The 13,231-nt window shown below is 35.8% G+C and overlaps 1 protein-coding gene across 1 annotated transcript in view; it reads left to right on the plus strand.

Moving 5' to 3' along the window:
* The window catches only part of MTMR9 (myotubularin related protein 9), a 53,859-nt gene that overhangs the window by 17,243 nt on the left and 23,385 nt on the right, over positions 1-13,231 (plus strand). The window contains exons 4-6 of the mRNA XM_032389065.1: positions 8,548-8,721; positions 10,813-11,030; positions 11,892-12,053. Coding sequence (XP_032244956.1) covers positions 8,548-8,721; positions 10,813-11,030; positions 11,892-12,053 — 554 coding nt within the window. The remainder of the gene's footprint in view (positions 1-8,547; positions 8,722-10,812; positions 11,031-11,891; positions 12,054-13,231) is intronic.

Below are 13,231 nucleotides of genomic sequence, written 5' to 3' on the forward strand. Positions count from 1 at the left end.
CTAATTTTTATTTAGATTCAATACTTTTCCTAGTAGGCATTTTCTTTTTGGTTTAGCCAATTATTTAAGCAATTTGTATATTTGAAGTTCTGGTATTTTCCTGCAAATTTTGTAATCCACAGATGTAATGAGAAATCTTTAATGCCTTGTTTGAGGTATTTAGGTACTATTACTAGATGATGGAAATTTAAGATGAGCAAAGCATGGTTCCTTCCTTCCATTTGTTCAAAGTCTCACAGTTATTTAAGTAATCAAGTACAGTGAAATAAGTGCTGACGAAAGTATCCACAAGGCACAGGGAAAATGACATTATTAGATTTGTGTTATAGAAAATCAATTCTGATGCAAAATGCTAAGAAACTGCTTGAAGAAGCTACTGGAATAATATAAAGAAGATGGTTGGATATAGTGCAGAAAGATTCATAAAGTAGAATTAAAAGGCATTGGTGACCCACTCACTGGACGTGAAAGGTAAAACAGACAGTGGTATCTAGGATATACCATTGAGATGGGAAAAACAGAAAGAGAAAGGTGTTTAAAGGGAATGAGTTAAGTTCAGTTTGGGTGATGGCAATTCAAAGGGCCTATATGGTACATGTCATTGAATATCTACAAGAGATAGTCTAGAGCTTATTTGAGAGGTCTGTGTTAAAAATGAAAAACTGAGGGTAATCAGCACATACACTGTGGAAACCATGAGGAGAGACCGAGATTGCCTAAGGAAAGCATCTGAAGTAAAAAGGATGCCAAGGATTGAACCGTTTAAGAGGTGAATGGAGGAAAAATCCAAGGGAAGAGTGAGTTTCAAGTAGGAGGGAGTCAACAGTGTGCAAAACTTCTTATTCATTGTTGTCTCTTTCCTGGGCTAGAATGTAAGCTGCTAGGTATAAACTTTACAAGGGCGGGAACCATGTCATTCTTGTTTCCTGCTATATTGCTTACACATGATAGGCAAATGGTAAATATTTGTTGAGTAAATGAATGTAGGCGTGTATTTACTCAGGACAGGGCAAAAGGGTGGTAAGGCCTTCTATATATCATTAGAAATCCTCTGCCAGGTTACACCTCTGTCACTTAATCAGTATTCTTTGAGTAAGGTGTTTTGTTTTTTTACCATCTGAAGAACTTTTTAATTATAATAGCCAGTCCCCACTTCATTATTATGTCCAAAAGAGATGTGTGGTATTGAGAGGACAGTACTAAAACTAGCTATCAAGATATCTTGTGTTGCATCCCTGATATGTTATTGGCTGCTTGACTTTTTGGGACTCAGTTTCCATGTCTACAAAATGAAAGTGTTGAACAAAACTGATCTTTAAAGTTTCTCCTACTTTAAGCATGCTTTTATTCTAGGATATCATGAAAGATTATTTTAGGTACTTTGTTGAAATAGTCATACACAATATATCTGTACTCCCTCAATCTACCACTTTTGAAATTATATATAAAAAAGGTGATAAGGTTCTGCTTATGATTGAGTAGCTTCTATCTGAGAAGATCTCCTGCAGAGATTAGTGACAAACTATAAATAAAACACAAAAAAACTACCACCTGAAAGCCCTGGTAATTGAACAGAAAGCAGCATATTTTGGAGGGGGTCAAAGTGTAGAGAAAATGAATGGCAGAATGAAATTCCTATTTGGGGGGCTTTGTCCTGAGGTCATCATAGTTGTGGCATTGATAATGTGGAAACGCTAACATTCCAACTGAAAGCTCACTTTCTATCTGGTGGGAGGAACCAGGTGAAAGTCTTGGGGCAACCAGAGAGCTAGAGAAGGGGAACCTTGATTTTGTGGTATGCAACCTTGAACCTCTAGCTGATCATGAGTGGTGCTTGCATGAAGCAGACTGAGATCAGTCAGAATCAAGAGCAGGGGTTAACAGAGTTTGCAATTTAAATCTAACAAAGTTAATTGCCTACTAAAACAAAAAACATTAACTCTCTTCAAAGGAGTATAATGGAATGCAGAGCTTCCACAGCATAACATTTGCAATGTCCAGGATACAGTCTAAAATTGAGCTAAGATATTGTGACCCATTCTGAAGGAAAAAGTTGGCAAGTACCAACCGCAGGGTGACTCAGATGTTTAAATTATCACACAAGGATTTTTTTTTTTTTATATTTTATTTATTTGAGATAGCATGTGCAAGGGAGTGTGGGGTGGGGCTGGGCAGGGGGAGCAGAGTGAAAGGGAGAAGCAGAAGCAGACTCCCCACTGAGCAGGGAGCCTGACATCAGGGCTCAATCCCAGGACCCTAGGATCATGACCTGAGCCAAAGGCAGACGCCCAACTGACTGAGCCACCCAGGCACCCATCACACAAGGACTTTAACCAAAGAAAAGATAGGAAATACCAACAGAGAAATAGAAAATACAGAAAGAACCAAATGGAACTCTTAGAACTTTTTGAAAATTATATCTGAAATTAAAAATTCACTGGAGGAGTTAAAAAGCAGAAGAGGTGACAGAAAGCAGAACCAATGAACTTGAAATTAGAGCAATAGAAATTATTTTGTAGAAAGAAGGGGGAGGGGATAAGTTATAGTAAAATAAGCAGAGCCTCAGGGACCTGTGGAACATATCAGAATGTCTAGCATATGTGTAATTGGAGAACCAGAAGGAGAGACTAGAGAGAATAAGGTAGAAAATATATTTTAAAAAATAATGTTCAAAAACTTTCCAAATTTGAGGAATGATACAAATTCAAAAAGTTCAGCAAGCCCCAGACAGGATAAATGAGAAGAAAACCCTGCATAGGCACATCATAGTTAAACTGTCAAAGAGCAACGGTAAAGAGATCTTGAAAGCTGCCAGGTAAAAACCAAACATAACATACACAGAGACAACAATCAAATGAGTGTGGACTGTTCATCACAAATCCTGGCAACCAGAAGAGAAAACTATAAAGTGCTGAAAGGAACGAAACTTGCCAACCTTGAGTTTTGTATGTGGTGAAAATATCTTTCAAGAAGGAAGGTGAAACAACATTTTCAGATAAAAGGAAACCTAAGAATTTATTGCCAAGATGCCTTTACTATAAGAAATGTTAAAGGAAGTTTTTCAGACTGAAGGGAAATAATAGCAGAGGGAAACTTGAATATTTAGAATTATTGAAGAATATTGGAAATGCTAAATACCTAGGTAAATATAACAGGCTATTTTTTTCCTTTCTAATGTCTTTAAAATATACATGACTGTTTAGACTACAGCATTGCCTTTGTGGTGTTTATAGTGTATTTAGACATATTAAATACGGAAACTATAACGTTAAAGGTGATTGGGTGTGGGGTGGCTGACTGGATAAATATACTTGTACAGTTGTATTCTTTGTTGAGAGAATCTGTCCTGTGCATTGTGGGATATTTGGCAGCATCTTTTGCACCACTAGATGCCAGTAGAATTCTCCTCCCTCCAACCTATGGTTGTCTCTACACATTGACAGATGTTACCTCTATGCAAAATCATCCCTGGTTGAGAACCACTGTCCTAGAGCAATCCTTTTTTTAAAAATGGGAAGAGGTATAAATTAAAAGTTAATATGTACATTAAAATGCAATTCTAAAAAGTATTTAAATAATCTAACAGAAGGTGGGAAAGAAAAAATAGCAATAAAAACTGAAGGGATAAACAGAAAATAAATGTTAAACTCTATTTCAGCAGTATCAACAACTATTTTAGTATCAATGAGCTAAACACTCCTATTGAAAGACAAAGATTGTCAGACTGACATAAAGAAAAAAAGAAGGCAAGATCCAAATACAAGCTGTGTACAAGAGATGCGTTTTGAATATGAAGACATAGATTGAAAAATAAATAAATAAATGGGAAAATATCCAGTGGATAAAAAAACAGAAGTAGCTGCATTAATTCAGGATTTAAAAAAAAAGATTTCAAGACACAAAATATCATCAAATAAAAAGGGTCATTCCATAATAATAAAATTTTTAGGAAGATATAACTATATATATATATGTGCCTAATAACAAAAATTGATAGAAGTTAGGAAGAAATAAGTAATTCTTGATCATGGTATGAGATTGTTAACACAGCAATTAATAGAACAACTAGGCTAAAAACAACTAGACAACAACAAAACAAGACATGGAAGATTTGAACAACACTGATATTTATAGAATGCTAGTCACAACTTCTGTATAATATATAGTACTCAAGAGCACATGGTATGTTCCCCAGGAGAGACTGAATGCAGGGCTATTAAATAAATTTCAATATTAAAAAGATTGAAAGCATGCAAAGTATAATCTCTAGGCCCAAAGAAGTTAAATTAGAAATCAGTAAACTAAGGTAATTAGTTTTTTTAGTAGAATATTCTAAATTAAACAAAATACTTGTAAATAATCTGGGAGTCAAAAATGAAATCATAAAGGAGATGAGAAAATAGTTTGAACTGAATGATAATAAAAATGCATCATCAAAATATGTGGGATACAGCTAAAGCAATGTTTAAAGAGAAACCTACAGCTTTAGAATGCTTAGATTAAAAAAGGAGAAAAGGTCCAAAATCACCAACTTAAGCTATGAAAAAAAGAACAAAGTAACTGGAAAGAATGAAATAGTAAAAATAAGAGTAGAAATCAATAAAATACTTACAACTCATAAGCAAGGTTAGCAAGGTTAGCATGGTTGTTCGATATAAATATACCAAAACTAATTGTATTGGCAACAAGCAGTCTGAAAATGAATAAAATACTTGGGAATAAATTTAACAAAAGAAGTGCAGATTCTGTGCACTGGAAAACACAAAACATTGCAGAGAGAAGTTAAAGATATCTAAATAAATGGAGAGATATACCATGTTCATGGATTAGAAGACGGTATGGTTAAGATCAGTAGTGGGCTGACTTATGTAGTGGACAACAAAGTAAATATTTTAGGCTTTGTGGGTCATGCAGTCTCTGTTACAACTGTACCACTCTGCTGTTGTAGCATGAAAACAGCAATAGATAACACATCAATGAATTGGTAGTGCTATGTTCCAGTAAAACTTTATTTATAAAAATGGGCAGTAGGCTGGATTTGGCTTGCAGATTATTGTTTGCTAACCTCTCATTAAGATGACAATTGTCTCTGGAGTGCCTGTGTGGCTCAGTCAGTTAAGCGTCTGCCTTCGGCTCAGGTCATGATACCTGGGGTCCTGGGATCGAGCCCCATGTTGCGCTCTGCTCAGCGGGGACCCTGCTTCTCCCTCTTCCTCTGCCGCTCCCCCCTCCCCCGCTTGTGCTCTCTCTCTCTCTTTCAAATAAATAAATGAAATTTTTTTATAAAGATGACAGTTGTCTCCAAATTGATTTATAGATTCAATGCAGATCCTCTCAAAATTCCAATAGCTGTTTTGTTTAAATTGACAAAGCTATCCTAAAATGTATGTGAATATGCAAAGTTACTAGAATAGCCAAAACAACTTCAAAAAAATAAATGATTTACTTGCGTTGATTTTAAAACTTAATATAAAGCTACAATAATCAAGAGAATGTGGTATTGGTATGAGGAAGACCTATACATGGATGAAATAAGAGCTAATACCCTATTGGATGAAATGAGCTATACCCTATTGGTATAAGCGTAGACCTATATATGGATGAAATAAGAGCTAAAACTGTAAAACTTCTTGAAGACAACACAGGAGAAAACCTTTATGACCTTAGATTAGGCAAAGATTTTTTAGATAAACACCAAAAGTGACTGAAAGCAGATTAATGACTTCCTAGTTTGGGATGTGGAGGGGAAGATACAGATTACAAAAATACACGTGGGATTTTGTGGGAGATGATTGAAATGTTTGTTATCTTGATTGTGGTGGGGTGGTTTCATGGGTGTATACAACTGTCAAAGACTCAGGAAATCATGCACTCTAAATGGATCTAGTTTATTATTTTTTTTTATAAAGATTTTATTTATTTATTTGACAGAGAAAGACACAGCGAGAGAGGGAACACAAACAGGGGGAGTGGGAGAGGGAGAAGCAGGCTTCCCACCGAGCAGGGAGCCTGATGCGGGACTCGATCCAGGGACTCCAGGATCATGACCTGAGCCGAAGGCAGTCGCTTAACCAACTGAGCCACCCAGGCGCCCTCTAGTTTATTTTTCATACAAATAATAAAATCTCAAAGTTGATTAAAAAGAAGAGAAAAAACTTAATGTAAAGTTAAGTAGCTGATTAGAAACAAAGAGAATCAATGATCCGAAATATAGATCTGAAGTAATTGCTCAGAGTACAGAGCAGAGAAACAAGGAAGATGGGAAAAATGATAGAGAATTTAGATACATGCATGGATGATACAGGGAGGAGATCCAACAACATTTATTAAATGGGAGTTCAGGAAGAAGATAATAGAGAAAATGGAAGAGAGGCACTATTCAAATAGGTAATGGTCTAGAGTTCTCCAGAATCCATGAAAGTCACAAGCTCTTAGATTAAAGTGTCTCAGCAAACACCATGCAAGACAATAAAAAAGAAATCTTTACCTAATGTGTTGTAGTATAGCTATTAAATAGTAAGGCAAAGAGAATATCACAAAATTAGGGAGGAAAGACAAATTACATAAATGGTGTAATAAAATTAAAATAGAAAAGAAACCCAATAGGATAGAACTAAACATCTATTCTTGATAAAAGCTCTTGGCAGAATTGGATTTGAAGTGAATTTACATAATCTGGTAAGTGCTACCTGGTAAATCTGATAAAGCTACCCAAAACAAAAACATATAAAACATACTATTCCCTTAAGTTCAAGAGTGAGACAAGATGCCCACCAACCACTACTCGTTGCTTGTTCAGTAAGACAAGAAGGAAAAATAAGAAGTACAAGGATTGAAATGAAAGAAGCAAGACTGTCATTGTTGCTTATATGCTTGTGTACGCAGGAAGCTGAAAGAATCTTGAGATTGTAAGCATTTCTCTACACCAAACACAATTTTGAAAACAACTAAAATGCAACAAAAATATAAGGTTTCTATGAATATATCAAAGAAAAGATATGCAAGGTTTTTACTGAGAGAATTATACAACTTTATTGAAAAAATTAAGAAAGCTTTAAAAAGGTAGGAGATACTGTGCTCATGGACAAGGAGACTGAATATTTTAAAGATGTAATTGTCTTCAAATGAATCTGTAGAGTCAATGCAGTCTTGTTAAAACTACTGTGGGTTTTTACATGAAATTTGATAAAAGTTGCACAGAGAAGCAGAGGACCGAGAGGAGCCCAGGTACTCTTGAAGAGCAAAAAAAAAAAAAAAAAAAAAAAAGGGAGGAGGAGACTTAGCCTACTAAATATCAAGTCTATTCTAAAAGCTATGGGACTTACTACAAATAAACCAGTGGGACAGAATAGAGAGCCCTCTATGTATGGAAACTTAATATATGCCAGAAAGTGGTATTGCAGGTCAGTGGACGATCCTACCATTCTCCAGAGTAGGAAATCAATAAGTAATACCTGATCGTGAAATTCAAGAACTAATAGTATAGTCATATTATTTAGAAATTTGGAGGTAAACGCCAGAGTTAAAGCTAAAAGAGTTGAAAATGGTTGCCTCTGGGGAAAGGGAATTATGAGATGGAAGTGAGCAGGAAACAGGTAAATTCCTTTTTTTAAACAATAAATCTTTTAGAAACTCTCTTTAAAATTGGTAAAGAGAATAACTGAAAAATGAAAATGGCTTAATTTAAAAATATATGGTATCATGTAAAAGGGTTTTTTAAAAAAATTCTCTTTTTCTACAGTATGCTGAACATACTTCGATTTTATCTTCTTGGTACTGCAACCCATGACCAGCATGTTAGGCCAGCTCTGATTTATCAGAATATATCAAAATGTGCATATACATAATTTTATTTTTTTAACTGTAAAAAGCTTTTTACAGTCTTCAAGTGGTTTTTATTTTTGATGTTTGAAGTAAGTTGTCATTGGATAATTTTATGTTGTATACTTTTAGTCCTTAGTATAGTGAGTTAGGAATTATTTCATTGATTCCTAAGTATAACTTTTTTTTAGTATTAAGTCATTATTGTTTTAAGAAAGATATTACCAGTCTTTCTAGATTTCCTTTTTTTTCAAATAACAGAAGAGAACAAGGGATTTGATGTATGTAGTAGCTCTATTCTCATCTGTTCTGGTTGAGCATTATCTAGAGTATTATACTCTTCCTGTTGCTATACTGAAGATACCAAAAAAAAAAAAGTAAATGATACCCAAAAAGATGAATGGGATGATGTCAGCTAATAGGATGCCATGTGAAATAGGCATTTGTGCTGAAATCACAGTAAAAACAATAGAGGAAGTTACAGTAGCCACATTTTGCTCAATATAAGGAAGCACTTTCTAGGAACAGAGGATCCCTAGCATAGCAAGAAGCTGATTCTGAAGAATAGAACTCCTTCAAGTATGGGTTAGGTATCCTTATATTAAATTCCTGAGAGATGGCTTCTTCATTGTATGAAAGTTGATCTCTAAGATCCTTTTAAAATTTTCAGATTATTTTGTGACATTGAGATACTTGCTTAGCTTTGAAGTATTTTGTGTTTTTCAGACCAGTGAATGGAGGTTAAGCTATGTCAATAAGGAATTTGCCGTCTGCCCTTCTTACCCGCCAATTGTCATAGTTCCCAGATCCATTGATGATGAAGCTCTTCGAAAGGTAGCTATGTTTCGACATGGAGGACGCTTCCCAGTACTCAGCTATTATCATAAAAAAAATGGAATGGTAAGTAAGTGTATGGTACTGCTGCTTGATCCAGTGAAAGTCTTCGTTTGCGGATCTTTTCTTAGAAATATTCCCTTTTCTGTGTACTTGTTCATAGATGTGATTAGTCTCTCCGCTACGACTTCCTTCTTTTAAACTTTAGGGAATCAGGAATAGTATGTTTTGTGATTAGGATATGATCTTGAATTTTTTTCATGATGCTGCTCAAAATTAGAAAGGCCAGATAGGCTTATCTTCAGGACTCAGTACAAAGGGAACTAATGTTCATTTGACACTTAAAATAATACTGTTAGGTAGAAAAATAAATTTCTCCAACCAAAATAATGGTAAGATACTTTTTTTAATTATCTTTACTAAATTTCCCTGTAAAAGGTAAATTGAGCAGACATTTTTATTTTCAAAATGGAGAAGAGTGACACATGTTATTGTTACAACTTTAGTAAACACAGGAGTCAGTACTTGAATAGGCAAGCACTTGCTGTGTGTTTCCTAAATATTTTCTTTCTTTCTTTTTTTTTGTTTTGAGAGAGAGTGCACGAGTTGAGGGTGAGGGTAGGGTAGAGCAGAGGGAGAGAGAATCCTAAGCAGGAGCATGGAGCCTGATGTGGGGCTCGATCCTGCGACCCTATGACCATGACCTGAGCCGAAATCAAGAGTTGAATGCCTAACTGACTGAGCCACCCAGCCGCCCCCTAAATATTTTCTAAATCTATTTCTGTTCTCTTATTTTCTCTCAGTCAGTAACTCTGTTTCTCATTTTGAAACCAGTAGTAAATTAGTGCATAAGTTATAGTCATATTCCATTTCCCTTTTTTCCCTGGATAGTAAATACGGATATTTAGAATAAAAAGATTTCTAAAAATTTGCTACTTTGACATCAGGTCATCTATCCTGTTTGCTCAGTAGTGTTTCTGTTAATCAGTGTTCATTACAAAGCATTTTAAAAAATATTAAATATACTATGTGTCCATTTACATGGTTAGCGCAGACTGGGAGTTAACTGTTGTCATCTTCTGGATGACCTTTCTTCATCATGTTAAATTTCAAGGTAGTTAATATAACAGCGTATATTATGGGATGAAATGGAAATAACTCTAAACTGTTCACCAGGGAAGAGACCAGTATAATACTGATTTCTTGAGAAAAGTTTCAAAATCAAACTTTCAAAATATATAGTTGATGGTCTTTGGAAACAAGTTTCTAGGTCTTGAAATACTGAAAAGGATGAAAGAGGGCCATAGGATAATAAATAATAGACAAGCAGCTTTCAAGATATTAAAAATGATTCCCACAAGAAGAATAGTACATAAGCTTTTTTATCTTACCATTGGTGACTTTTCTCTTTATAATTCTTTTCCTTTTTAAAAAGATTTATTTATTTGAGGGAGGCAGAGGGAGAGAATTTCAAGCAGACTCCCCACTGAATGCAGAGCCTGACATGAGGCTCAGTCTCAAGACCCTGAGATCATGATCTGAACTGAAACCAAAAGTTGGACGCTTAACCGACTGAGCCACCCAGGTGGCCCTTTACAATTCTTTTAAAGATTTTATTTATTTATTTGTCAGAGAGAGCACAAGCAGAGGGAGAAGCAGGCACCCCAATGAACAAGGAGCCTGATGCAGGACTCGATCCCAGGACCATCATGACCTGAGCCAAAGGCAGACGCTTAACCGACTGAACCACCCAGCCATCCCTATAATTCTTGATAAAACCTGCCAACCCTGTTTATGTAGTTGAAACAGAAGTTTACCGGCACATAGGCCATTATTCTTGTATTACAAGGCTGTGTCCAGTAAACAATTTACTGACTAAATGAATTGTAATGTTTGATCTCTTTAGCAATTATAATGTATTATGTGGAAATATTTTGAGATATTAGGAAGAAAAACTGTTACAGTGCAGGGCTTATTTTTGTTTACAGTTATTAATTATTGCAAATATATAGAGCTGTTTCTTTGTTTCAGGATCAAATACATTTCAAAGTGTCACACAATTGTTTTTGAGATGCTCTTAATCTAGGTAATTCATTTCTGTTTTCAGAAACTTTCAAAGCAGCTATTCTTCAATTTTAAACTGCATTGTGCTTCTAGGTAATCATGCGAAGTGGTCAGCCACTCACTGGCACAAATGGGAGAAGGTGCAAAGAAGATGAAAAGCTGATAAATGCTACCCTCAGGGCAGGAAAACGAGGCTACATCATTGACACCCGATCTTTAAATGTAGCTCAGCAAGCTAGAGCCAAAGGCGGCGGCTTTGAACAAGAAGCTCATTATCCCCAGTGGAGGCGGATTCATAAGTCCATTGAGAGGTAAAAGACTCTGGAGACAGTAATGGACTCTTATTAGAAGCAAATTAGAGTGAGTGAGCCCTTAGCTGTTCAAAGATCACAAGTTCTCAAACGAACCTACCCATTAACTTAAAGTCAGAAATTGGCTGGATATCCTGTCATGTTTTATAAGATGAGGGGGAAACTTAATCTTGGACTTGCCCAAAAGCATGCTTTCTCTAAGTGAACTCTGCAATTTCATCACTGCAAGGTCTGTTTCTCTGTTAGTAGATCACTGGTCACCACACTTAGTGAACAGATATGCTACAGATAAGTATATTTTTCTAAGTCAGAATTCTGACTAGAGACTTCCTTTCCCCCACACCCACCTATTCTCACATCGTATTTCCTCCAATATCTTTTGTTTATGTTTGCAGTTAGAGGTTTATAAGGGCTTCTGGAATGGGTGGGTGGGGGTTGGAGCTAATAAAACAGTGGGGTCTGAGCTGGCCTTGGCCATCCCTGCTGAAGGTACCAGGTGTCTAGTGTTGGATCTGTGGGAACAGGATGGCAGATGTCAGTGGTGTGGCCTCGTGACTTGTCACAAAATGGCAGTGTTCTGTCCTATTCCCTAGTCAGATAATTCAGCTGTGTGAACTGGTTTAATCTGTTCATCTGAGGAATGATTTACCATGACAGGCGTGTTAAGCTTCCTTGCAACCATGTTTAAATATTAGTTTTTCAGTGTTTAATTGTCAAGTTATTGTATAGCAAGGTAAATATTTTTATACTATTTTGAGCTACTTTGCCTCTTGGATATAGTGGAGGTTGGGGTTTTGGTTTGGTTTCTCCTTCATCATTGTATTTTCTATTTTCTTTTTTACTTTTTCTTGTTTTTTAAAGGTATCACATTCTTCAGGAGAGCTTAATCAAACTCGTGGAAGCTTGTAATGACCAAACACATAACATGGACCGATGGCTCGGTAGATTGGAGGCTTCGAACTGGCTGACGCACATCAAAGAGATTCTTACAACTGCTTGTCTAGCAGCTCAGTGTATCGACAGGTAAAGTGTATTTCAGTGTTCCAGAATGGGACACGTACTGCTAACTAGACTTTGCTCTTATCCAGACTACGTTTATATATTGTGTTAAAGTTTGCGCCTGGTCTATGCCTTATGTTCAGATCATTGTATAAATTACTACATAAGATAGTCATTGCCATTCAGTTATCGATGAAGTATGTGCATAGAGTCTGGTATTTAATTGATGATTAATGAACCACATACATACACACATCTTCAATGATACAACTTTTTTTTTAAGTACTAAAGGAACTATTTTTTTTCTATAAAATCCTTCAATTGTGAATCTACCAATTTTCCTTTTCTTAAACCATGAAAAAGAATGAAAAGAAGTTTTCTTATTTGCTCTCAGAGGGCCCAACCTGCCTTCTTACTTTTGAAATATCAGTGAAAAGGAACATGTAATTCTGTTACACAGTAAAATGATTCTTTCTCATTTCTCAGATATCTTATTAACTACTTGATATGTGTAGTTATATCAGGATCTCAAGTTGAGCAAACCTGAGGGCAGTGATGTGAAGTATATGAAGTGATTTTAAGTTTATTCACTCAGTTGAAGGTTGCTAATCCTTGAGACTTGAGGCAGAAGACTTGAACACAGAGGCAGAAGGATTGGTATAAGTTGTTGCAGAAGCTTAGAATGCCCTTTTTAAGAAGGGGATTCCTCTGAAACAATAGGTAGGTATAAGAATCGCCACCACATAGTTGGATGGCACTTTTCCTTGAGACTGTAATTTGTTTTATTGATGCTTCCAAACTAAGGAAATACACATGTAATGTTTTTACGGTTAGTGAGAAATTGATCATAGAACAGGTTGCTTAAGATTATGTGGTGAGTTAATGACAAAACCAGTAATGGGTAGAGATTTTGGCGTTGGGATTCGCAGGCTGTCACTGTTCTTTGTCTTAGGCTTTACGGGATATGGGAGTTAAAGAAGTTCTGAGGCAGAGAAATCAATATTACGGAATGATGAGACATTAATTTGAAGGGTTTCGTTTCTTTTTAACCTAAGTTAAAGAGATTTCCCCTTGCATGGTGAATACAGAAGCTTCTGGTTTCTTATGAACTGTAAATGAGAATGAACACTTATCACCATGTTGTCTGAGTTTGCAGCCATAATAATGGGATGCTGCAGGTCAAGGCAAACCGAGGTGCAGAA

The sequence above is a fragment of the Phoca vitulina genome, unplaced genomic scaffold, assembly GCF_004348235.1.
Source record: "Phoca vitulina isolate PV1807 unplaced genomic scaffold, GSC_HSeal_1.0 scaffold53, whole genome shotgun sequence".
In the NCBI taxonomy this organism is placed as follows: Eukaryota; Metazoa; Chordata; class Mammalia; order Carnivora; family Phocidae; genus Phoca; species Phoca vitulina.